Below are 23,625 nucleotides of genomic sequence, written 5' to 3' on the forward strand. Positions count from 1 at the left end.
CTGTACATGTACCCCAGAACTTAAAATAAAATAAAATAATAAAATAAAAATAGCTATCCCAGTTGATGTGAAGTGGTATCTCATGGTGGGTTTGTGGGTTTAAAGTGCATTTCCCTTAAGAGTAAGTATGTTAAGCATTTTTTTGTTTACTTATTGGCCATTTGTATATTTTCTTCAGAGAAACATATATTCAAATTCTTTGCCCTTTTTTTTTTTTTTTTTTGAGATGGGCATCTCGCTCTGTCACTCAGGCTGGAGTGCAATGGTGCAATCTCAGCTCACTGCAACCTCTGCTTCCCATGTTTAAGCGATTCTCCTGCCTCAGTCTCCTGAGCAGCTGGGATTACAGGTGCCTGCCATCACGCCCAGCTATTTTTTGTATTTTTAGTAGAGATGGGGTTTCGCCATGTTGGCCAGGCTGGTCTTGAATTCCTGATCTCAGGTGATCCACTTGCCTCAGCCTCTCAAAGTGCTGGGATTACAGGTGTGAGCCACTGCCCCCCGCTTCTTTGCCCATTTTTAAAATGGTTTTTTTTTTTAATTTAAATTATTGGGTTGTAAAAGTTCTTTATAAATTTTGAAAACTAGACTTTTTATCAGTGTCATAATTTTTATTGCTATGGTTTCTGGAAATCTGGAGGTAGCAGTAAGCTCAACCAGTGGGGTGGGAGTGAGAGAGAGGACCACAGGACTACGCCTTTATTAAGGTCCATGGATGTTATCCCTTAGGCTTTCCCTCTGGTGTTGTGGATTGGCTAGTTTAAAGAAAACATGTGGAAAGAGGGAACTTATTTTTGCATGACTTATGTTGACCTTTAGGTTTTATCATGGTCAGCACCTGTGAGATGTGTTGGGTTTGGGTCAGCAGGGTAAGGAACAAGTGGGCTGTATTGCAAACAACTACAAGGGGAAGGAAAGTTTTAACTAGGCCAACAGTAATGGGCTATGACTGGACGTCAGACAACTTATGTCAAGCCTAAAAATGGATGCTGAGGCAGTGACTATATTAAGCAAATTTCTGACAGATATGATTTGCAAGTATTTTATCCCATTGTGAGGATGGTATTTTCATTTTCTTGATAGTCTCCTTTAATGTATACTTTTTAAAAGATAGAAGTAACAAGAGTTAGCATCCTTGCCTTGTTCCCAATCTTAGAGTAAAAGCTTTTCAATTTTTCACTGTTGAGTATGATATTAGCTGTGGGCTTTTTATATATGACCTCTGTTATGCTTAGGTAATTTCCTTCTATTCCTAATTTGTTGAGTTTTTTTTTAAATAATGAACAGGTGCTCAATTTTGTTAAATGCTTTTTCTGCATCTGTTGAGCTGATTATGTGATTTTAATCCTTTATTCTGTTAATGTGGAATATCACATTAGTTGATTTTTGTATGTTGAACTATCCTTGCATCCCAGGGATAAATCTCACTTGGTCATGGTATACGACCCTTTCCAAATGTTGTTGGAAACAGGGGAAAATCTTCATGACATGGGTCTTCGCAATGATTTCATGGATAATGACACCAAAAGCACAGGCAACAAAACAAAAAGTAAACAAGTGGGGCTACATCAAACCAAAATCTTCTGCACAGCAAAGGAAACAAACAGAGTGAAAAGGTAACAACCTACAGAATGGGTAAAGATATCTGCAAATCATATATCAGATCAGGATTTAATCTATAAAATATATAAGGAATTCTTACAACTCAATGGTAACAAAAAATTAATAATATGATTTAAAAATGGATTAGGAACTGAATAGACATTTTTCCAAAGAAGACATATAAATGGTCAATAGGTATTTGGAAAAATGCTCAGTGTCACTAATCATCAGAGAAATAGAAATCAAAACCACAATGAGATATCAACTTATACCAGACAGCATGGCTATCACCAAAAACAAAAAACAAATGCTAAGGAACTGGATAAATTGAACCCTTGCTGTTTTGTCTCTCTAAACCCTCAAATCCTTGGCTGGAATTACCCCAAAAAGCAGTGGCAGGGGGATTTCCCACAAGGGAGTCTCCAACTGTCCTGAGATAGGGCTAGCTGGAATACCAAAGAAAAAAACTCTAAGCTCTAGGGTGATCAGTCCAAAGAATGTATTAGGGAAACTTCTGTACAGAGTGCTGCAGAATGTTATACCTTTTCTGTATGTCTGCAGCAAGGGGATCAGAGTCTGGAGTTTCTATGACAGTTTGAGAAATTTGGCTCAAGGCTGGGGGCCAGTTTCAGTGTTTTGAGCAACAACCCAAATACCTTTCTCAGTGCCTGGGAATGTTCAAGGCCCAGTTTGCATTCAAGCCTGCTGAGAAAAACCTGTAGCCAGCCGGGTCACAGAGTAGTCAAAGTACTCTGTGATTTTCAGTAAGGGCAAAGAAAGAAAGTGGGAAGAACTGGATTACCATACACTTGCCCACTGTTGCTGGGAATGCAAAATGGTGCAGCTGCTATGGTAAATGCTATGGAGGTTCCTCAAGAGATTAAAAATATAACTACTGTGCTTGCTTTGGCAGAACATATACTAAAATTGGAATGATACAGAGAAGATTAACATGGCCCCTGTGCAAAGATGACATGCAAATTTGTGAAGTGGTCCACATTAAAATAATAATAAATAAATAAATAACAACAACAAAAAAAAACTATTGTATGAGTCAGCAATCCTACTTCTGGGTGTTTATCCAAAAGAATTGAAGCCAGGTACAGTGGCTCATGCCTGTAATCCCAGCACTTTGGAAGGCCAGGCAGGCCAGGAATTCAAGACCAGCCTGCCCAACATGGTGAAACTCCGTCTCTACTGAAAATACCAAAAAATTAGCCAGGGGTGGTGGAGCACACCTGTAATCTCAGCTACTTGGGCGGCCAAGGCACAGGAATCGCTTGAACCCAGGAAGCAGAGGTTGCAGTCAGCTGAGATCACGCCATAGCACTCCAGCCTGGGCAACAGTGAGACTCCTCTGTCTCAAAAAAAAAAAAAAAAAAAAAAAGGAATTGCTATCAAGATCTCAAATAAATATTAGTACCCTAAGTTCACTGCAGCACTCTTCACAATAGCCAAGATGTGGAAACAAAACATCTACCACAATGAATAAAGAAAATGTGGTATATACAAACGATAGAATACCATTCAGCCTTAAAAGAGAAATCCTGTGATTTGTGACAACATGGATGAACCCTGAGGACATTATTCTAAGTGAAATAAGCCAGTCACAGAAAGACCAGTACTGTATGACTCCACTGTTAAGTATGTGGTATTTAAAACAGTCAAATTTGGCCATGTTGGGTGGCTCACGCCTGTAATCCCAGCACTTTGGGAGGCCAAGGCGGGTGGATCAGTTCGAGACCAGCCTGGCCAACATGGTGAAACCCCATCTCTACTGAAAATACAAAAATTAGCTGGGCATGCGGCACATGCCTGTAATCCCAACTACTCAGGAGGCTGAGGCAGGAGAATAGTTTGAACCTGGGAGGCGGAGGTTGCAGTGAGCCAAGATCGCGCTGTTGCACTTCAGACTGGGCAACAAGAGTGAAACTCCATCTCAAAAATAAAATAGTCAAATTCGTAGTATCAAAGAGTAGAATAATGGTTACCAGGGGCTGGGGTAACAGGAAAACAAGAGGTAACTAATAAAAGGCCATGAAGTTTCAGTCAAGCAAGATGAATAAGCTCTAGAGATCTGCTATACAACATTGTACCTGTAGTCAACAATAATGTATTGTACACTTAAAATTGTGTTCATTATCCTTAGCAAACTAACACAGGAACAGAAAATCCCAAACACTGGGGCTACTTGAGGGTGGCGGTTTGGAGGAGGGAGAGGATCAGAAAAAATAACTATTGGATACTATGCTTAGTATCTGGGGGACAAAATAATCTGTACAACAAACCCCTGTGACATGAGTTTACCTGTATAACAAACCTGCACATGTATGCCTGAACCTAAAATAAAAGCTAGAAAATAATAAATAAATAAATAAAATGTATTATAGCTTTAAAAAATTTTTTTTCAAAGAGGGTGAATGTTGACCAGGACACACCAGCACAAACTAGAAAAAAAAAAAAAAAAGATGACAAAAGTCAGAGGATCGGAAATCAACTTTGCCAAGATTTGGATGATTCTGCCATAGTTATTATAATAAGTAGACTGAATTGAATCATGTAATTTATTTTAAACTAATTGTAAGACAGTGAAAATAAAGTTCAAAAAGACGTAAGGATGTGATGGTTTTATTGGGCAAACTTATAGGTATAGTGTATGAAGTCATTTCAAATAACAGATTAAGTTGCTTTCCTTACAACTAAAAGCTTCAATTACTACATTTAAACTTTAATTTAACATTAAATCTACAATGTGAAGCACATCTACATGTGAAGTTTTAATCTCAGGTCTGGAGCAGCTGTAAAATGAAAGTTACCACTCCATTCTAGTCCTCGGACATCAGTATATTCCCCTTCACCTTCCACCCTGCAATAGTAGAAAATAAGTTTTTCATTAACAAAGACAAATAATTTACAGTCCAGATACAAGATCGTCTAGCATAATATATACTACGTCTGAAGCATTATATCTTTTAGTTTCAAGCTTTGCTTTTAAACCCAGCATCCTGCCTTCATATCCTACAAAAAAGAAAGAAAAAAGGTAAAGAAAAAACAAGTACTATTCCAAACAAACACAATCAATTATTTGGTGTCCAAGATTTTAGGATCACATAATCTAAGTTCATACAAAACCGAAACAATGAGTTAAAAAAACGAAAAGTTTACATTGGCTCTCTAGCTTAATTACTTCATTTATTCAACAAATATTTCTTGACCATCAATGATGTTTGAGGTGCTATGCCACTGTACCAGGCCTCCAACAATTTTTAGAAACTATATTATAAAAGAATATTTAGAATTAACTAAATATAGTATTTAAGCAGCTGGGCACAGTGATTCACGCCTGTATACTCAGCACTTTGGCAGGCCGAGGCATGCAGATCACTTGAGGTCAGGAGTTCTAGACCAGTCTGGCCAACATGGTGAAACTCCATTCCTACTGAAAATACAAAAATTAACTGGGTATGGTGGTGTGCACCTGTGGACCCAGCTACTTGAGTGGCTGAGGCAGGAGAATCGCCTGAACCCAGGAGGCAGAGGTTGCAGTGAGCTGAGATCGTGCTCCACTGCACTCCATCCTGGATGATAGAGCGAGACTCTGTCTCAATAAATAAATAAATAAATAAATAAATAAATAAATAAATATTTAAGCAAACGTACCAGAAAATAATCTTTCAGAACTGCAGTGATTTTTTCTTTATTTTAAGCTTACCTATTTTCATTAAAATTTCCAATATACTTTGCCCCAGTTGGGAATGTGTAAGTCCCCAGTCCATGAAACATATTATCCTTAAATTGTCCTTCATATACTGCTCCTGAAAAATGCTCAAGTCTTCCAAAACCATTCATCTGTTTGTAACAAAGGAAATTACCTTAGAAACTAATCTTTAGTTTCCCAAGAACCTTTCAAAAATGTACAAATATATGTCTATCATCTGCTAATTATTAATCAACTTTGTATTGTCCTTTATTTCCATAGTATAAAGACAACATTTTTATCATTTTCCTTCATCTGTGTCTATCTGTGAAGCCCACTAAATCAAATGTTCTGGATCTGGGGCATTTGAACATCAAGGGGTCCACGATGAAGATAATAGGGGTCCTCAAGATACCCTGAATGTATCAGAAATCTTAAAGGGCAACCAGTTTAGTTAGTTCAAGAAACCAGTACAAAGTAGTTGTTAATAATTCAAATTTGGATTCAAGCAGACCAGGGTATATTTTCCTGTTTTATCATTTACTAGATGGGCAAGAAACCTGAGCCTGATTTTCCTCATTTGTAAAATAGAGTATTAATGGTACCCAGCTCATGAGGGTGTTACGAGGATTAAATGAGAAAATTATGTAATGGATTCAGCTTTACTCAATGAATAGGAGATGAGAAAGATAATAACGATGATTAGCTCTCTGCAGTGAGTTTAATATTACTCATAAGTTAATATATGTTAATATGATCATTCGTTATTTTTATTATAAAGTCTACTCATTATAGGAGTTTTTGATTAATGGTGAAATGCCTGGAATCATTAAACCCACAGGGTTATTTATCCACTGCCAGTATTAAAAACAACAACAATACCTTGTCATCTTTCCAGCTTCCTGTGTAGACAATCCCATTAGGAGTGGTATGAATACCTATTCCATTTCTCTCATAGATTCCAGAAGATGTTCTTGTACAGTCACCATCTAAACAAAGGAGAAATACTGAAGATTATAAATGAGAATAGTTATATCTGGGCCTAATCGCAACTACACCTCATGGGTTTCTTTGGCTCCCTAGCACTGAAACCAGTGAGACCGGAGACGAGTAAATTCGTGGACGTACAACATCTTGTAACAATTGAGACTCAAAGGCCAGGAAGATTGACAGATCCCATAGGTTTCCAAGGCTAGAGTTAACACTGGAGTTTTGATTTTAACATCTCTTTATCTATTAGGATTTCTGTTATCTTAGTTAATAAATTTAATATCCTAATAGTTTTATAAAATTTAAGTCTCTTTTTTTATTCTTAAGCTATTTAATTTTCTGTACAGAAAAAGTAATTGCAGTGTATGCTTACCATACTTGTCTCCATTTGGAAAGATAAAGCTGATCTTATACACTTCTGAAGCTGTTTTAAAAGATTTAAGAAGAATGACATAAGTTTACTTTTTTTTTGATAGAGGCAAGGTTTCACTATGTTGCCAAGGCCAGTCTCAAACTCCTGGGCTCAAGCTATCTTCCCGCCTCAGCCTCCCAAAGTGCTGGGGTTGCAGATGTGAGCTACCACATCCAGCCAAATGTAAATATTCTTATGTCATAAGACCTATAACCAATGTGCTTTCAACACTATCCAAATGGACTTACTTCTCAAGATCACAGCATATCATGATTACTTGGTATTTCCATTGTCTAATGTAGGGTCCTGGGGAAATAAACAATTTTGCCTACATGATCTCCTTTAAAATTTATTTATTATGATAGCTTTATTAATATATAATTCACACACCATAAAATCTACCTTTAAAAGATACAATTTGATGTTTTTTAGTAGATTCAGAGTTGTGCAACTATCATCACAATCTAATTTTAGAATATTTTCATCATCCCAGAAAGAAACTCTGTACCCATGAGCAGTTACCCATTACAATTCCCCTCAAACACCCCTCACCCCACAACCCCAAACCCCTGGCAACCACTAATCTACTTTCTGCCTCAGGGATTTGCCTATTCTGGACATTTCCTATAAATGAAATCATACAATATGCGGTCCTTTATGTCTGGCTCTTTTCACTTAATGTTTCCAAAGTTCATCCATGTTGTATTGTGTATCAGTACTTCATTCCTTTTTATAGCCAAGTATATTGTATAAATATGGTGTACAGAAATAGCATATTTTGTTTATTCATTCATCAGTTCATGGACATTTAGGTTGTTCCCAGTTTGGGGCCATTATGAATAATACTGCTATAAACATTGATGTAAATTTTTAAAACATACAGCTTCCTAGGAGTAAAAAAAAAAAAAAATTGGTGTATAAATTTTTGTGTGGATATGTTTTTATTTCTCTTTGGTAGCCCATATGATTTACTGATTGTCCCACAGAGGTAAGGCGGAGTGAGGAATCTTTAAATTGACAGTAGGAAGAAATGGAAAATAAAGATAGCAAGTGGGGAAGGGCTGGTAGGTCCACACAGAATGAGAATGGTATGGAGACCAAGAGAAAAAGGAAGAAAGAGGACCACAAGACTGAGGGGGACTCTGGGTCTCAGATCCCTGGACATTTAGTGGACTAAAACATTAGAAACTGTATTTTCCGATACTGAAGAAAACTTATGTAGAGAGGGTATGCAGGCATATCCTCTGTGGCCCATCCTTCAGAATCACATGAGACGCTTCTAAGTTTCTTCTCTCTACCCCACATCTATTGAATCAGAGTTTTTATGGGTGGGGCAAGGGAATTTAAAAATTAATTTAGGTGCCAGTTGAGAAAGGCTAGAGGTTCATCCCCTCTGAGGAAACAGAATTAACACAATAGGTAGAGGACTTAAACTGTAATATCCTCAGAGAGAAAGGGAGAGTATTAGTATCTTTGAAATAGGAACAGGTGATTATAAAAAACAAAGAATTAGCAATCCAGGAAATGAATAATAGGTGAAATAAAACTTCTTAGAAGGGATGAATAGCAGAATAGATACAGTTGAAAACAAATCAGTGAACTGGAACATTAGGTTGAAACATGTGCTTAGAAAGTAGCACAAAGTGCGAGTGAGATGGCTGGAAAAAACTTTTTTTAATTAAAAAAAGCAAGTAGCACAAGAAATTTTAAAATAATGGAAAGCGGATCCAAAATGCTACTGTCAGTCTAATAAGAATTCCAGAGGGAAAGAGTAAGAGATATTTGAATAAATACCCAAAAATTTCTCAGAACTGAAGAAAATGACTGCTTGGACTACAAATGGGAACTAAGCAAAATCCCACACCTAGACAGGTTACAGTAAAATTTCATGACATAAAGACCAAAAGCCAGTTAGGCTAGTTAAAAACAAGCAAACAAAAACCACATTACCTACAATAAACTACAAAGGACTGACATTAGCAACAGTGGATTCTAAAAAAAAAAAAAAAAAAAAAAAAAAAGCACTTAGCCCAGTGTCTAAACTCTGTAAATATTAGCTATTGTTTTCTTGTAGCCCTAGGTCAGGTATGGGCTCTCCCACAAAGCCTTTCTTCAACCTCAGACTCCTTCAGGAGCCCCCACAGCACTCTGGGCCTATTCCTACTGTCGTACTTAGGGTTCTATCAAAATCATGCCTTTGTACCGGGATCCCCTATCCCACCCAGTTCCTCCAGCCCACGAATGGCGGATTAGTCAAATCTCTTCTCACCCTACTGTCCGACTCTGTGTTTAGTACTAATAGTAACAGAACGTCTAGTGAATGAAGGGCACTTCGGAAGTAATCGTTAAATGCCTATGAAGCAGAGCATTAAACGTAATCATATCAGAAACTGGACTGTTTTCAATTGCCGCTAAAATGTTCTACATTCGAAACTTGGGAATGTCAGAGCTAGAGGGAACCTCACAGAGACCGCCCGGCACCATAGCGGAAACTGAGCCCCAGGGAGGTTGGCACGCGCCTCGGGTGTCTCAACAGCGACAGATCAGAGCTAGATTCCCAGACCAAGGGGTTTCCCCGTGCCCCTCGGCTAGACGGTTAGGAAATATGTCACACCCCTACAGGAGTTACCGGAGGCCAAGCAAGTTCTGACTCCACGCTAGTTCGACTTAAAGGAGCCCTTCTCTGCCCGGGTCGTTGGGAGGATGAGCACTCACTTGGCCGAGAGGTGTTAGAGAGATCTTCCAAACTCTGCGACTCCCCCTGGGCGGCCAGCTCTGCAGTCGGGAGAGAACTAGGCGCTAGGACAGCTCCAGGTGCGACTTGGTTGCTGGGGCGACCGGGCACCTCTCACCCGGAAGCGATACGCGAGGGGCTGAAGCTGAGCCAATCAGAAGGCGCCGGGGCTGTGCCGCTGCAGCTGGGCCACAGGGCTGCTCCGAGTGAGAACCGTGAGGGTGGCCAAGCCCTGTAGGGACCTCTGACCCTTGGGCAGCACCTCCCGACAGCTGGCTGGGGACCCAACTCTGCGAGCCAGGTACGTCTTCCACTTCTGCGGACAAGTGATGCGCGTTGTACGCACGGTCTGCGCGTCGCCCTGTTTGTCAGTGTGTCTGCCGCCTCCTGCTCCAGGAGTGGTCGGGATCTGAGGAGCATCGCGGCCCAGTGTTTCATCCTGTCTGCCTGGGGCCGGTGAATCTGGACCAACAGGATCTCAGGCCCCGGGACCGGACCAAGGCGGAGCTCTGCCGCTGAGGTTGTGCACGCTCAAACTGCAGTGCGGGGGCGGTGGGGCCGGGGGACGAGGCGTGAAATTCAGGCTTGGAGCAGGCTAAGGGATTGATTGAAGGGGTCAGACTCCGTTCCCTGTCTCTGTCTGTGTGGCTTTTTTGGGGAGAAGGGTGGGGACGATGTGAGTTCGAAAAAGGATACGAGATCTGGATATCTGGATGGAGCTGGTTATATTGTTGGATCAGTCAGAGATCTGCCTGGGAAGAGAGTAGTGTGTAGTCACTTTTCAGTGCCTTGGCTGTCAAACAAAGAATACTCTTACAGCCAAACTTAGGTCCCTGTATCCATGGTGAAGAAAGATAGTTGGAATCTTCCCGGGCTAGATGGAATAGATAGTGGAATCTAACCACGTGGATTATACAACCTAATTCCTATTGCCTGGAAAACTCTGGTAGAGTGGTGTTGGATACCATTACAGTCAGCAAATCTTCGTTTAAAATTTTGAGCGCATATCTCAGATCTACTTGTAGAAGTAACATTTTCTGGATTGGTGTGAGACAACTTGTTTTGAATCAGAGTAAGTATCCTCTTGCTTTTTCCTAATGTTTCTCAGTACACAAATTTACCTGGGCTGCATGGTTTTTGAGAGGAAGTTCTAATCTGTCTGTTTGATTTATTTCCTTTCCGTAAATTTTAGAAATCATAGATAATTACTGATGCACAACCTTACAGAATTCAGTTTGACCTGTTATTTTTCTTGCCTGTTAAAATTTTAATGACTCTACATTTTTGTGAGTAAAGTTGACATTTGAACAACATGGTTTTGAACTACACGGGCCCATTTATGGGTGGATTTTTTCCAACCCAACACAGATTGAAAATACAGTATTTCAACTAGGCACAGTGGCTCATGCCGGTAATCCCAGCACCTTGGGAGGCCAAGGTGAGAGGATTGCTTGAGCTCAGGAGTACGAGACCAGCTTGGGCAACAAAGCGAAAGCTCATCTCTACTAAAAAAAATTTTAAAGTAGCTCGGTGTGGTGGTGCGTCTGTGGTCCCAGCTATTCAGGAGGCTGAGGCAGGAGGATTGCTTGAGCCCAGGATATCGAGGCTGCAATAAGCTGTGATCGTACCACTGCATTGCAGCCTGGGTGACAGAGCAAGATCCAGTCTCAAAAAAAAAAAAAAAGAAAGAAAGAAGAAAGAAAGAAGAAAAGACAGTATTCCTGGAATGCAAAACACACAGAGGGCTGGCTTTTCCTGTATGCAAATTCTACAGGGCTGACTGGAGGACTTGAGTATCCGTGAATTTTGGTATACATGGGGTTCTGGAACCAATCCCCTGTGTATACTGAGGGATGACTATTTCATGGCTCATTCTCTCAGTTTCTTCCGGATGTCCTTTAAAACGTGATCTCAAAGAGGCCTTACCCAACCACTCTATCTAAAATAACTGCCTCAAGGTTTTTTTTTTTTTCTCGATAACACTTAAGTAATAATTTATATCTATTTGTTTAATGTCTGTCTTACCCTCTAGAAGGTAAGCTTCATGAAGCAGAAATTTTATCTTCTTTGCTGTTATATCCTCAGGATCTGGCACATAATAAGTGCTCAATAAATATTTGTGGAAAGAATAAATAGATGAATAAATCTCCATTCCCACATAAGTCATTTTTTCAACCTTCAGTCATTCATTCCACAAATAGATATTGAATTCCTACCATATGCTAGACACTGTGTTAAGGGTACAGTGGTAATCAAAATAGACATAGTCTTGTTTTCAAAGAGCTTTCTGGGAGTAGAAAGGAGAGACAAACTTAAACACTGAATACATATGTATAATCATCAAGAATTTTGAAGAAAGGAATACCTAGGAAGACCTAGTTTAATATCCACATATTTGTGAGTTTCCCAAATTTTTTCTAGCTTTTGATTTCTAATTCCATTTTGGTTGGAGAACATAGTTCATATTCTTTCTTTCTTTTTAAATTTATTGAGGTTTATGGCTGAGCAAGGTGGCTCACACCTGTAATGCCTGCACTTTGGAATGCCAAGGTGGGCGGATCACCTGAAGTCAGGAATTCGAGACCAGCCTGACCAACATGGTGAAGCACCATCTCTATTAAAAATACAAAAATTAGCCAGGGAGCATGGTGGCAGGTGCCTGTAGTTCCAGCTACTCGAGAGGCTGAGGCAGGAGAATCGCTTGAACCTGAGAGGCAGAGGTTGCAGTGAGCCAAGATTGCGCCATTAGCACTCCAGCCTGGGCGACAGAGCAAGACTCCATCTTAAAAAAAAAAAAATGTATTTTTTTTCCAGGATAGACCACGCTTTTATCACCTAGCATGGTCTATCCTGGAAAATGTTTCATGTGTACTTGAGAAGTGTGACTATTTGTCTATAGACACCTATTAGGTCTAGTTGGTTTAGAGTGTTGTTCAAGTCTTTTATTTCCTTGTCCATCCTCTGTCTAGTTGTCCTACCATTATTAAAAGTGAGGTACTGAAGTCTCCTACTATTATTATTGAATTGTCTAATTCTCCCTTCATTTCTGTCAGTTGTTGCTTTGTGTATTTTGGTGCCTTATTATTAGGTACATATGTGTTTTTAATTGTTATCTTTTCCTGACGGATTAACCCTTTTGTCATTAAGAAATATCCCTATCTCTAGTAACATTTTTTGCTTTCAAGTCTATTTTGTCAGATATTAACATAGCCACTCCACCTTTCTTGTGGTTGCTGTTTGCAAGATCATCTTTTTCCATCCTTTTACTTTTCATTTATTGTGTCTTTGAATTTAAAGTGCCTATCCTGCAGACAGCATATATTTGGATCCTGTTTTTTAATCCAGTCTGACAGTCTCTGTCTTTTGATTGGACTGCTTTATTCTCTCACATTTATTTTTATTATCTGTATACTGGGAATTACATCTAATTCTAGTCTACTTTTGGACGTCTGTATGTCTCAATGTCTATTTTCTCCTCTGTTCTTTATGCTTTCATTTGCATTTAGTCATTAAGTGAATATTTTCTAATGTAGTATTTTTGTGATTGCTTTGGGGTTTATGAACAGCTTCAGATTTATACTAGCTTAATTCCAGCAATATTGCTATGGTTTGAATGTTTACCCCCAAAGTTCATGTGTTAGACATTTAATTTCCAATGCAACAGTATTAGGAGATGGGGCCTAATAACACGTAATTCAATCATGAGGGCAGAGCCCTTATTAACGGATTAATGTCAGTAGCATGGGAGTGGGTTAGTTATAGCAAGAATGAGTAATTATAAAATAAGTCTGGCTGCTGGTGCCTCTCTCTGTATCATGCCCACTTCTGCCTTCCATCTTCCACCATGAGATGATACTCAACAGATGCCATTGTCATGCTCTTGGACTTCCCAGCCTCCATTACCATAAGCCAAATAAACTTCTATTGTTTATAAATTACCTAGTCTGTGGCATTCTGTTATAGCAGAAAACAGACTAAGACAGATATATAGAAGTATTACTTTTATATAGCTCTATTCCCTTCCTCCCTTTTATAGTATTGTTATACATATTATATCTATTAATGTTATATACCCAACTATACTTATTACAAGTATTACTTTACTGTCTGTAGTCATTTTCTCAGCACAGTACAATTATGCTCCCACCAATCTTCTTTGTGCTGTTATTGGCAAATATATTACATACATATTACCTTCCTGTAGGTTACAGGCCCAACATTATATCATATACATCTTATTTTATATAATTGCTTTTTAAAATCATTTCAGAGGGAAGAAGAAACAATACATTTATACTGGTTTTCAAATAAATAAATGCCCAATATAAATGTGGATTTTTAAAAATACTTACACAATTACCTTTACTCTTTGTTTTTTCATGTAGATTTAAATTACCATCCAGGGACACTTGCTTCAACTTGAAGAATTGTTAGTATTTCTTGTGAGGCGAGTCTATTGGCAACAAATTCTCTCAGTTTTGTTTGTCTGAGAAAGTTTTCATTTTACCTTCATTTTTGAAAGATAGCTTTTTTTTGGTTAACTATTTATTCTTTTTTCTTTTTTTCTTTTCTTTTTTTTTTTTTTGAGACAGAGTCTCACTGTGTCACCCAGGCTGGAGTGCAGTGGCACGATCTCGGCTCACTGCATCTTCTGCCTCCCAGGTTCAAGCGATTCTCCTACGTCAGCCTCCCGAATAGCTGGGACTACAGGTGCGTGCCACCACGCCCAGCTAATTTTTTGTATTTTTAGTAGAGATGGGGTTTCACTGTGTTAGCTAGGATGGTCTCAATCTCCTGACCTCGTGATCTGCCCACCTCAGCCTCCCACAGTGCTGGGATTACAGGCGTGAGCCACTGTGCCCAGCCCTATTTTTTTCTTTGAGTACTTTAAATATATATGTCATTACCTTCTGCCCTCCATTGTTTCTGTGGAGAAATCAGTCATTAATTTTATTGGGGTTCCCCTTGTAAGTGATAAGTTGTTTTTCTCTTACTCCTTTCATGATTTTCTCCTTGTCTTTTGACCTTCAACATTTTTGTTGCAACTTATCTATTTTGTGGATCTCTGTGTTTATTTTCTAATAGTTGGAGGACGTTGAGCTTCCTGCATGTAGAGGTTATTGATTTTCAATAAATCAGAGAAGTTTTCTACCATTATTTCTTTGAATATTTTTTCTGCTCTTTTCTTTCTTTCCTTTCCTTCTGGTATTCTAATTATATGTGTATGATACCCTTGATGGTGTCCCACATTTTTCCAAGGCTCTGTTCACTTTTCTTCATTTATCATTCTCTCTGTTTTCAGCTTGCATAATCAATGTCAGTCTGTCTTCAAGTTCATCAGTTCTTTCTCTTGCTAGTTCATGTTTATGGAGCTTCTCTAGTGAATTTTTAATTTCAGTTATTATACTTTTCAACTCCAGAATTCCCATTTGGTTCTTTTTAATATATATAATTTTTTATCTCTTTATTGATGTTCTCAATTTGATATGACATTGTCATCAGACCTTCCTTTACTGCTTTAATTGTGCATTCCTTTATTTTTGTGAACATACTTACAATGACTATTTTGAAATTATTTTCTGTTAAATCTGACATCTGATCTCACTCATAGACAGTTTGTGCTTTTTCTCCCCAGTGTATGGGTCATACTTAAGCGTTTCTTTGCATGCCTTGTGACTTTTTGTTGTTAACTGGGCATTTTAGATAACACACTGTAACAACTCTGGGTACTGATTCTCCCCTTTCGGGGGCTTCTTATTGTTATTTGCTGGTTTACTTTTTAGTGACTGGCTAGAATATTTTAGTGAAGTCTATTTCCCTCCCACGATTTTAAGCCTCTGTTGTTGCTCCTCTGGGAGGCACGGCTTTGGGTATGCCCATGGTTGAGTGCTCAATTGTTTTCAACAATGCTCTGGAGAGTAAATTCCTTTACAAACTAATCCAACCAAATTATGGCTTCTGTGAAGCAATAGTTTCTGAGATCCCGGTTTAATACTTGTTCTAATCCCAAAAAGGAACTTCCTAGTGGTCTTATTCCTTGGTTTGCTTCCTGCAAACTAGTTGGCCAGCAGTCTAAACTGTATCTTCATTTAATCCTGTAATCTCCCTTTCCCCACAACCTCACTATTCTTGAAAGCACCTTTAAGTTTGAACTTCTCCACACTCCATTGTAAATGGAGTCGGCCCTTTGGAAAAAGATTAGGAGCTGTTTTATGGCTTACTTCCCTTTTGCCCTTGGCAGAATCTCTGAGCCCAAGCTGTGTTCCTGATAGAGCGTATATACATTTAAATTTTGTCAAAACATATATTAAATGCATGGAAACTTCTCAACTGGATTTTTAAAATCCTATACTAGGCCAGGTGTGGTGGCTCACACCTGTAATCCCAGCACTTTGGGATGCTGAGGTGCATGGATCACTTGAGGTCAGGAGTTTGAGACCAGCCTGACCAACATGGTGAAACCCCGTCTCTACTAAAAATACAAATATTAGCTGGGCATGGTGGCAGGCAGCTGTAGTCCCAGCTACTCCAGAGGCTGAGGCAGGAGAATTGCTTGAACCCAGGAGGCGGAGGTTGCACTGAACAGAGATCGTGCCACTGCACTCCAGCCTGGGTGACAGAGCGAGACTGCATCTCTAAATAAATAAATAAATAAATAAAACTCTAAATTAGACCTAACCAAATGAGAATCTAGGATTAAAGCCTAGACATGTGTGTTTGACACTTCTCCATGTGTTTATGGTGTACATCTTTAGTTAAGAAATCTGTGTCAGAGACATTCACTAAATATTAGTCCTGAGGTAGAAGTGCTTATAAATCTTTTGTGAAGATTTATCCACACTACCCCTAAACTGGCTGGCTCTTTTTATTTTGTAGTTTTAAAATGTTTTCACTGGAACAGATTCAGAATCCTGCTCCAAGATCAGCTCTTTTTACATGTGCATTTTCCTTCGTTTCTTTAAAGTAGCCTATAGTCATAAGTTTGGCAAACAAAGGATTATCATACCTATCTGGTTTTATGATGTCTACATTAATATTTTTCTCTTACAGGTGAAAATGAGTTCTTCAGTAAGAAGAAAAGGCAAGCCAGGCAAAGGAGGTGGAAAAGGGTCTTCTAGAGGAGGAAGAGGAGGCAGGAGCCACGCCAGTAAATCTCATGGGAGTGGTAGTGGTGGCAGTGGTGGTGGTGGTGGTGGAGGTGGCGGCAACAGAAAGGCCTCCAGTAGAATATGGGATGATGGAGATGACTTTTGTATCTTCAGTGAATCAAGGCGCCCTTCCAGGTCATTATAACTCTTTGAATGTTTAAATATGGAAATGGTATCAACCCCTAATGTATGGGACAACGAATGGCTGAGAAGGGAAAAAAAGTCAAGTAATTCTGGTCAAATTAATTGTCTTCCTCTTTGTAACCCATTTCTGAAGGCATGATGGGAAATAACAGCTTTTGTGTGTATGTAGGTTGCATGACGCTGTGAATTGAGTGTAATACTGCTATTATACCCAGTGTTACTCTGATAGTAAATATAGAAATAGTGTGAGGAAAATTATTTTAAGTATTCCTTAGGCATCATAGATTGATGTTAAAATGATGATGTTAACATTGAACATGGCCAGGCACAATGGCTCACGCCTGTAATCCCAGCACTTTGGGAGTCCCAGGTGGGTAGGTCTCTTGAGGTCAGGAGTTCGAGACCGGCCTGGCCAATAGGGTGAAATCCCATCTCTACTAAAATACAAAAATCAACCATGCATGGTGGTGGTCAGCTGTAATCCCAGCTACTAGGGAGGCTGAGGCAGAAGAATTGCTTGAACTTGGGAGCAGAAGTTGCAGTGAGCTGAGATCACACCACTGCCCTCCAGCCTGGGTGACAGAGTGAGACTCCATCTCAAGAAACAAACATTGAACAGCCTAAAGTGCAACATGACTGTGCTGTGTCTTTCTAGTTGATAAGCTGTGTGTTTTCCAGCCAAATCAGCCATCATCTGATGGTGTTACATGTGGTGACCAGTAACAGATGTCTTATCTAGGCTTCTCTCCTATTCAACTTTTAACTAATGAATAAATTATGGGAATTCTAGTAATTCTAATGAGTAATAAAAGTAAACATTTTGCTATTGCATGTTATACAATATAAATACAATTAGGCATCACTTATTGACAGAGATGTGTTCTGAAAAATGCATTGTTAGGTGATTTCATTGTTGTTCAAACATCATAGAATGTACTTACACAACCCCAGATGGTGCAACTTACAACACACCTAGGCTATATGATGTAGCCAATTGCTCCTAGACTACAAATCTATACAGCATGTTGCTGTACTAAATATGCAATTATAACACAATGGTAAGTATTTGTGTATGTAAACATGTCTAGTTATAGAAAAGATATAGTAAAAATAGAGTATAAAAGATTAAAAATGGTACCTATATAGGGCACTTACCGTGAATGGGAGTTGCAGGATTGGAATTTGCTCTGGGTGAGTCAGTGAGGGAGTGGTGAGTGAATGTGAAGGCCTAGGATATTACTGTACACTACTATAGACTTTATAAATAGCAAGCAGCATAGTCTCTCTATGTTGCCCAGGCTGGTCTCGAACTCCTGGGCTCAAGTGAGTCTTCTGCCTTGGCCTCCCATAGTGTTGAAGGTGAGCCACAGTTGGCGTGAGCCACTATGCCTAGCCAAGAACCTAACTTCTGAGTTAGCTGCAGCTCCATAGTTTTTCAAAACATGTGGACATTATACATTATTGGAGTCCATAGGTGTTCGTTCATTCAGTAAGTATTTACTGAATGCACCAGGCACTGTTTTCTGTTTTAGGGACTTCGAATTGCAGCAGGGAGTAAAATATTGTCCTTATCTAGATAGAATGGGATTTGAGATAGAAAAGACATAAACAAATGTATAACATTACCCGGTGGCACATGCTATGGAGAGAAATAAAGGAGTGTAACAGGGATATAAAATACCAAAATAGAATTACTATTTTATGTAGAAAGCTCCCCAATAAGGTAGATAGCCCCCAATAAGATATCACGTGAAGAGAGGCAAGAAGTAAGTAAAGGAATAAGCTGTGAATTTCTGAGTATAGAATATTCAAGGCAGAGGGAATAGCAATTTCTTAAGGCAGGAATGTGCTTGGAAGGTTTAGGAAACAGCAAAAAACACAGGGCTGGGGTGGCCTCAGGAAACTTACAGTCATGCCGAAAGGGGAAGCAAACGCATCCTTCTTCACAAGGTGGCAGGAGAGAAAAGAATGAGAGCCAAGTGAAGGGGGACGCCCCTTATAAAACCATCAGATCTCGTGAGAAGTTACTCACTATCACGAGAATAGTATGGGGGAGACTGCCCCCATGATTCAACTATCTCCCACTGGTTCCCTCCCATGACATGGGGATTATGGGAACTGCAATTGAAGATGAGATTTGACTTGCAGCCAAACCACTATCAACCCTATAAAGAATGTACAGTTATTATGTATCAATTAAAAATTTTAATTAAAAAATAAAACCAAGAGAAAGTATGAAAAACAAAGGGGATTGAGAAGGAGCTGCCAATGAAGTAGGAAACTAAGAGAGTGGTTTTTGGAAGCCAAGGGACAAAGGTGTTTTAAAGGAGAGTAGTCAATAAGATTGAATTGTATGCTTAAAGAGGGTACACATTTGTGGAAAAATGCTTCTGGCAGGTCAAGGAAAATGTGCACTAAGAATTGTCCACTGGATTTGGCAATGTGGATATCATAGTTAACCTTGACAAGAGCTGTATTAGCATAGGAAATACTGATTGGGTTGTGTTTGAGAGAGAAGAGGAAAGAAAATGGAGACAGAGACAATGATTTTGATAACCTAAATGAGAAGCTTTACTATAAGGGAGCTAGAGGGAGGAGAGATGGGGCAGTAGCTGTAGGGAGATGTGCACTCAAGGGAGGAGTTGGCTTGGTTTGATTTTTTTTTTAAGAGGGAGAGTAGACATTATAGTATGTCTGTATGCTGATGGGAATGATCCAAAGAAGAATGAAAAACCAATGATGTAGAAAGGAGGATAAGTGTTGGAATGATTTCCTTGAGGAGATTAAAGAAATGGCATATAGTTTACAAATAGAAAGACTGACTTTAAGATAAAGGATGGTTCGCCCTTAATAACAGGAAGGAAGGCAAGTCATAGGGGTGTACAAATAAATGGTGGGTAAGATAGGAACATGTGAAACTCGCAACTCCCCCTCATTTTTACTGATCATTTCCTCATGATCAGACAAATCATAAAAGATTATATATGCTGTGTAATTTTTTTATTTCTTTTTTTTTTTAAAGTAGGGTATTGCTATATTGCCCAGGCTGGTCTTGAACTCCTGGGGCTTAAGCAATCCTACCACTTCAGCCTCTTAAAGTGCTGGAATTACAGGTGTGAGCCACTGCCCCTGGCCTTTTTTTTTTTTTTTTTTAATAATCAGAAATAAAGATAATTGGGTATTTTAGAAATAGGACCTAATATTCACAAGGAAGAATGAAACTCAGTGGTTTTCAGATTTTAATGCAGAATGAAATGAAATGCTCTTTGTGTGTAGCTTATTTCTTTTCAGAGCCCTATAGTGCAGAGGAAACCATCATTAGCATTGCTTTTTCCCAGGGATTCTTGAGTTAGTGAAGCCAGAATTAATGATTAAGAATCTGGTAAGTTTTTTTTTTTAGACGGAGTCTCGCTGTGTCTCTCAGGCTGTAGTGCAGTGGTGCAATCTTGGCTTACTGCAACCTCCACCTCCGAGTTCAAGTGATTCTCCTGCCTCAGCCTCCTGAGTAGCTAGGATTACAGGCACGCACCACCATGCCCAGATAATTTTTGTGTTTTTAGTAGAGACAGGGTTTCGCCATGTTGGCCAGGCTGGTCTCAAACTCCTGACCTCAGGTGATCCAGCAGCCTCGGCCTCCCAAAGTGCTAGGATTACAGGCGTGAGCCACTGTGCCTTGCCAAGAATCTGATAAGGTTTTTTTCCAGCAGTTTTGATGTAATAAAGTCTGGCAAATACTATAGAAAGTGGAGAATCTCCTCACATTCATTGTCATCTTTTGTAAGATACTTGACAATCCAGTTTGTATTGTGTATATTTGGGGACCCTGAGGAGAGTGTAAAAGTTCTGATGGCAGATAATGTGTGTAATTTTGCTCTTTTGTCCTCTGTAGACCTAGCAACAGTAACATAAGCAAAGGAGAGGCACGCCCAAAATGGAAACCCAAAGCCAAAGTACCCCTTCAGACTCTACATATGACTTCTGAGAATCAAGAGAAAGTGAAAGCTCTTCTCCGAGACCTGCAAGAGCAAGATGCTGATGCTGGATCTGAGTAAATTGTTTTATTTGAATAAACTATTATAGTAAGGAAAACATACTGGCAGTGTGAAGGTCCTGTGCATCTTTGGAATGCTGTGTCAGTACTGATTCTATTGTGGCCATATAATTAGTTGAAAGTGAGTCAAGAGAAATACAAGAGTAATTATTCAGCAACAATTTTAGAGTGAGTTTGTTTTGCAGCATCCATGGGATTGCCTTTTTATCTTTATTTTTTTCCAGGGCAGTGCTCATATGGATTCAGTAACTGATTTATCTGTAATCTTCCAGATAAACCCTTGTAATGAACAAGCAGAAGTAGTGTTCAAGGAGCAAATATTGACTTGGTCAGGTGCGGTCTCAGGATTTGCTTATCATGACCATCTGTGTAAGAGAAAGCTTTTATTCTGAAATCTTAGTCGCTCTTTTGTTTTGGATTTCAGTTGAAGGAGTTAATTCCTTCTTTCCATTTACCAGAATTGATTAGTGGCCAGTCATGAACAGCTCATTTTCCATCCTATCTACAAATCTCTTATCTGAGATTTAGAAAAGGAGATTATGTAGCAAAACGAACAATTAGGGATAGTTATTTTTATGAATGAGAAGACAGAGGATAGCCGAGGTTTCTGTGATTAAGAACATAGGCTCTGGAATCTGTCTGCCTTTGGTAAAATCTCTATTTGCTCCTTAATGTGTAACCTAGGCAGTTACTAATCCTCTCTGAGTTTTAGTTGATCATCTTAAAAAAAAAAAAGGACATTCCAATATTACTTGGTACAGTTATTGGGAAGATTAAAGGAGTTAGTTCATATAAAGCACTTAATTTATACCTTGGCAATTAACATTTAGCAGTCATTTATTAAATGCCAGGTACTGTGTTAATAGTTCAATATAAGATTAAATCAGCAACTGAAGAGTAGTCAGGATCCTATTAATTAAATTATTAGACCTTTGCTAAATTTTTCTTTGAAGTAAGTAGAAAGTAATATCTAATATATGAAAATGTTGCCTTTGCTAGAAGAGGCATTTCTGGGGAGGAGGAAGATGATGAGCCTGATTGCTGTAACGATGAGCGGTACTGGCCAGCTGGACAGGAACCTTCCCTCGTTCCGGACTTGGATCCTTTGGAATATGCTGGCTTAGCCCCAGTGGAGCCTCATGTTCCAGAATTTACAGTCTCCCCATTTGCAGTGCAAAAACTTTCCAGGTGATTGCTTTAATCATTTTTAGGAGTTGGGAAAGAATTCAAGGAAACCGAAATCATATAAACCCACTACCCCTCTTTGTGTACTTTCCTATTTTGTGGGTTCCAGCAAAGCCTGCTAGGCCGAATATTCTATCTTATCAGATGGGGTCATTCAGGAGGGCTTATTGTTATCAGGGTTGCTTTTTCAAAACACAAGCCCTGCCTATGTATAGTCATAACTTCACATAAGCATATTTAAATGAATTTTACTGTCATGGTGTGATACTGCTTTTTGTGTCATTTTTGTCATGTTTTGCCCTTGACAGGTATGGTTTCAATATTGAACGCTGTCAAGCAGTCCTGAGGATGTGTGATGGAGATGTGGGAGCATCACTAGAGCATCTCCTTACCCAGTGTTTTTCAGAGACATTTGGAGAGAGGATGAAGATCTCTGAGGCAGTCAACCAGATAAGCTTGGATGAGTGTATGGAACAGCGACAGGAAGAGGCGTTTGCTCTCAAGTCCATCTGTGGAGAAAAATTTATAGAAAGAATTCAGAACAGAGTCTGGACCATTGGATTAGAACTGGAGTATTTGACAAGTAGATTCCGCAAATCCAAGCCAAAAGAAAGTACCAAAAATGTACAAGAAAATTCACTTGAAATCTGTAAATTTTACCTCAAAGGAAATTGTAAATTTGGATCAAAATGCAAATTCAAACATGAAGTGCCCCCAAATCAAATTGTTGGAAGAATAGAAAGAAGTGTAGACGATTCTCATCTTAATGCTAATGAAGATGGATCTTTTTTATATGAACTTGAAATTCGATTTTCTAAAGACCACAAATATCCCTACCAAGCTCCCCTCATAGCATTTTATTCCACCAATGAGAACCTACCTCTGGCTTGTCGTTTACATATTTCTGAGTTTCTTTATGACAAGGCCTTGACATTTGCGGAAACTTCGGAACCTGTCGTATATTCTTTGATAACCCTTTTAGAGGAAGAATCGGAAATAATCAAGTTACTAACGAATACCCATCACAAGTATAGTGTCCCTCCCGTGAACTTTCTGCCAGTACCCTCTAGGACCAAGATAAATAATCCTGCCTGTCATAAACCAGTGATTCCAAATAATTCTTTTGTTTCTAATCAAATTCCAGAAGGTATGTAAGGCATTGATCTTGTGGAGGGAGGCATTCAGAATTATGGGTTTAGAAGTCAAAGCTTTTAAAGCTGGTCCAGGATGGCTTAGTGATCTTGAACAAACTGAACAAGCCATTCAGTCCCATGGGCAAAAGGGAATGAGAATTCCCTGAACTGTAATTGTGTCCAACTTTAATTGTAAGGCTCAATTGTGTTGCTTAAGGCCCAGTTGTGTTGCTGTGGATGGGCTTCCTGAGTTGAAGTTTGTTGTGATGTGTGTTTATTTTAACCATATAAAATCTGAGGCTTGGAAGGACCTTAAGGTACCTTCTCAGAAAATCTATTTTATTTAATTCATTTGGTTTTCATATGATTACTTCTTATATACTGAATTACTTTCAAATGAAATTTTAGAGATATTTTGCTTTCTATACCACTATCCGTACCCTCCTGCTTTTGGTATACTAGATCCCCAGAATTCATTAGGGATAGCTCTATGAATCCCTAAATCCTCAAATACTTGTGCAGGCTTCTA

At 39.0% G+C, this 23,625-nt stretch overlaps 2 protein-coding genes and 1 non-coding gene across 9 annotated transcripts in view; 2 read left to right on the forward strand and 1 right to left on the reverse strand.

Annotated features, from left to right (window-relative positions):
- The first annotated feature begins 2,499 nt into the window (after positions 1–2,499).
- LOC117063081 lies at positions 2,500–2,606 on the forward strand. The gene has a single exon (XR_004428710.1). It is a non-coding gene; the product is annotated as a U6 spliceosomal RNA (small nuclear RNA).
- Positions 2,607–4,208: 1,602 nt separating this feature from the next.
- Positions 4,209–9,558, reverse strand: MORN2 (MORN repeat containing 2). 5 transcript variants are annotated; one of them, XM_033175960.1, is made up of 6 exons: positions 9,331–9,365; positions 6,950–7,007; positions 6,663–6,713; positions 6,182–6,288; positions 5,315–5,451; positions 4,209–4,468 (listed from the first exon to the last, which is right to left on the reverse strand). In XM_033175960.1, the coding sequence occupies exons 5-6, from the start codon at positions 5,449–5,451 to the stop codon at positions 4,366–4,368; spliced, it is 240 nt and encodes a 79-aa protein (XP_033031851.1). In that variant the 5' UTR covers positions 6,182–6,288; positions 6,663–6,713; positions 6,950–7,007; positions 9,331–9,365; the 3' UTR covers positions 4,209–4,365. The 5 variants fall into 5 exon arrangements, with proteins under 5 accessions (XP_033031851.1, XP_033031850.1, XP_033031852.1 ...); XM_033175959.1 differs by lacking the exons at positions 6,950–7,007; positions 9,331–9,365 and adding an exon at positions 9,417–9,558 and having other exon boundaries at positions 4,214–4,468; XM_033175961.1 differs by lacking the exon at positions 6,950–7,007 and having other exon boundaries at positions 4,214–4,468; positions 9,331–9,453.
- A 27-nt stretch (positions 9,559–9,585) lies between these two features.
- Positions 9,586–23,625, forward strand: part of DHX57 (DExH-box helicase 57) — a 76,735-nt gene continuing 62,695 nt past the window's right edge. For 2 of the 3 annotated variants that reach the window (XM_033175954.1, XM_033175956.1), the window contains exons 1-5: positions 9,586–9,736; positions 16,486–16,718; positions 20,617–20,775; positions 21,778–21,966; positions 22,272–23,110. In XM_033175954.1, the coding sequence (XP_033031845.1) occupies positions 16,492–16,718; positions 20,617–20,775; positions 21,778–21,966; positions 22,272–23,110 (1,414 nt within the window). In that variant the 5' untranslated portion in view covers positions 9,586–9,736; positions 16,486–16,491. Of the gene's footprint in view, positions 9,737–9,800; positions 10,508–16,485; positions 16,719–20,616; positions 20,776–21,777; positions 21,967–22,271; positions 23,111–23,625 lie in introns of those variants that run through there. The other variant, XM_033175955.1, reaches the window with a different exon arrangement.

This window comes from Trachypithecus francoisi, unplaced genomic scaffold, assembly GCF_009764315.1.
Source record: "Trachypithecus francoisi isolate TF-2019V2 unplaced genomic scaffold, Tfra_2.0 Lachesis_group17, whole genome shotgun sequence".
In the NCBI taxonomy this organism is placed as follows: Eukaryota; Metazoa; Chordata; class Mammalia; order Primates; family Cercopithecidae; genus Trachypithecus; species Trachypithecus francoisi.

Excerpts from the sequence above, each read along its gene's own strand:
- MORN2 (XM_033175960.1), bottom strand. The coding sequence starts at position 5,451 with ATGAATGGTTTTGGAAGACTTGAGCATTTTTCAGGAGCAGTATATGAA. Across the intron at positions 4,469-5,314 it reads GGAAATTTTAATGAAAATAG|GGTGGAAGGTGAAGGGGAAT; the intron begins GTAAGCTTAAAA and ends CTACTATTGCAG.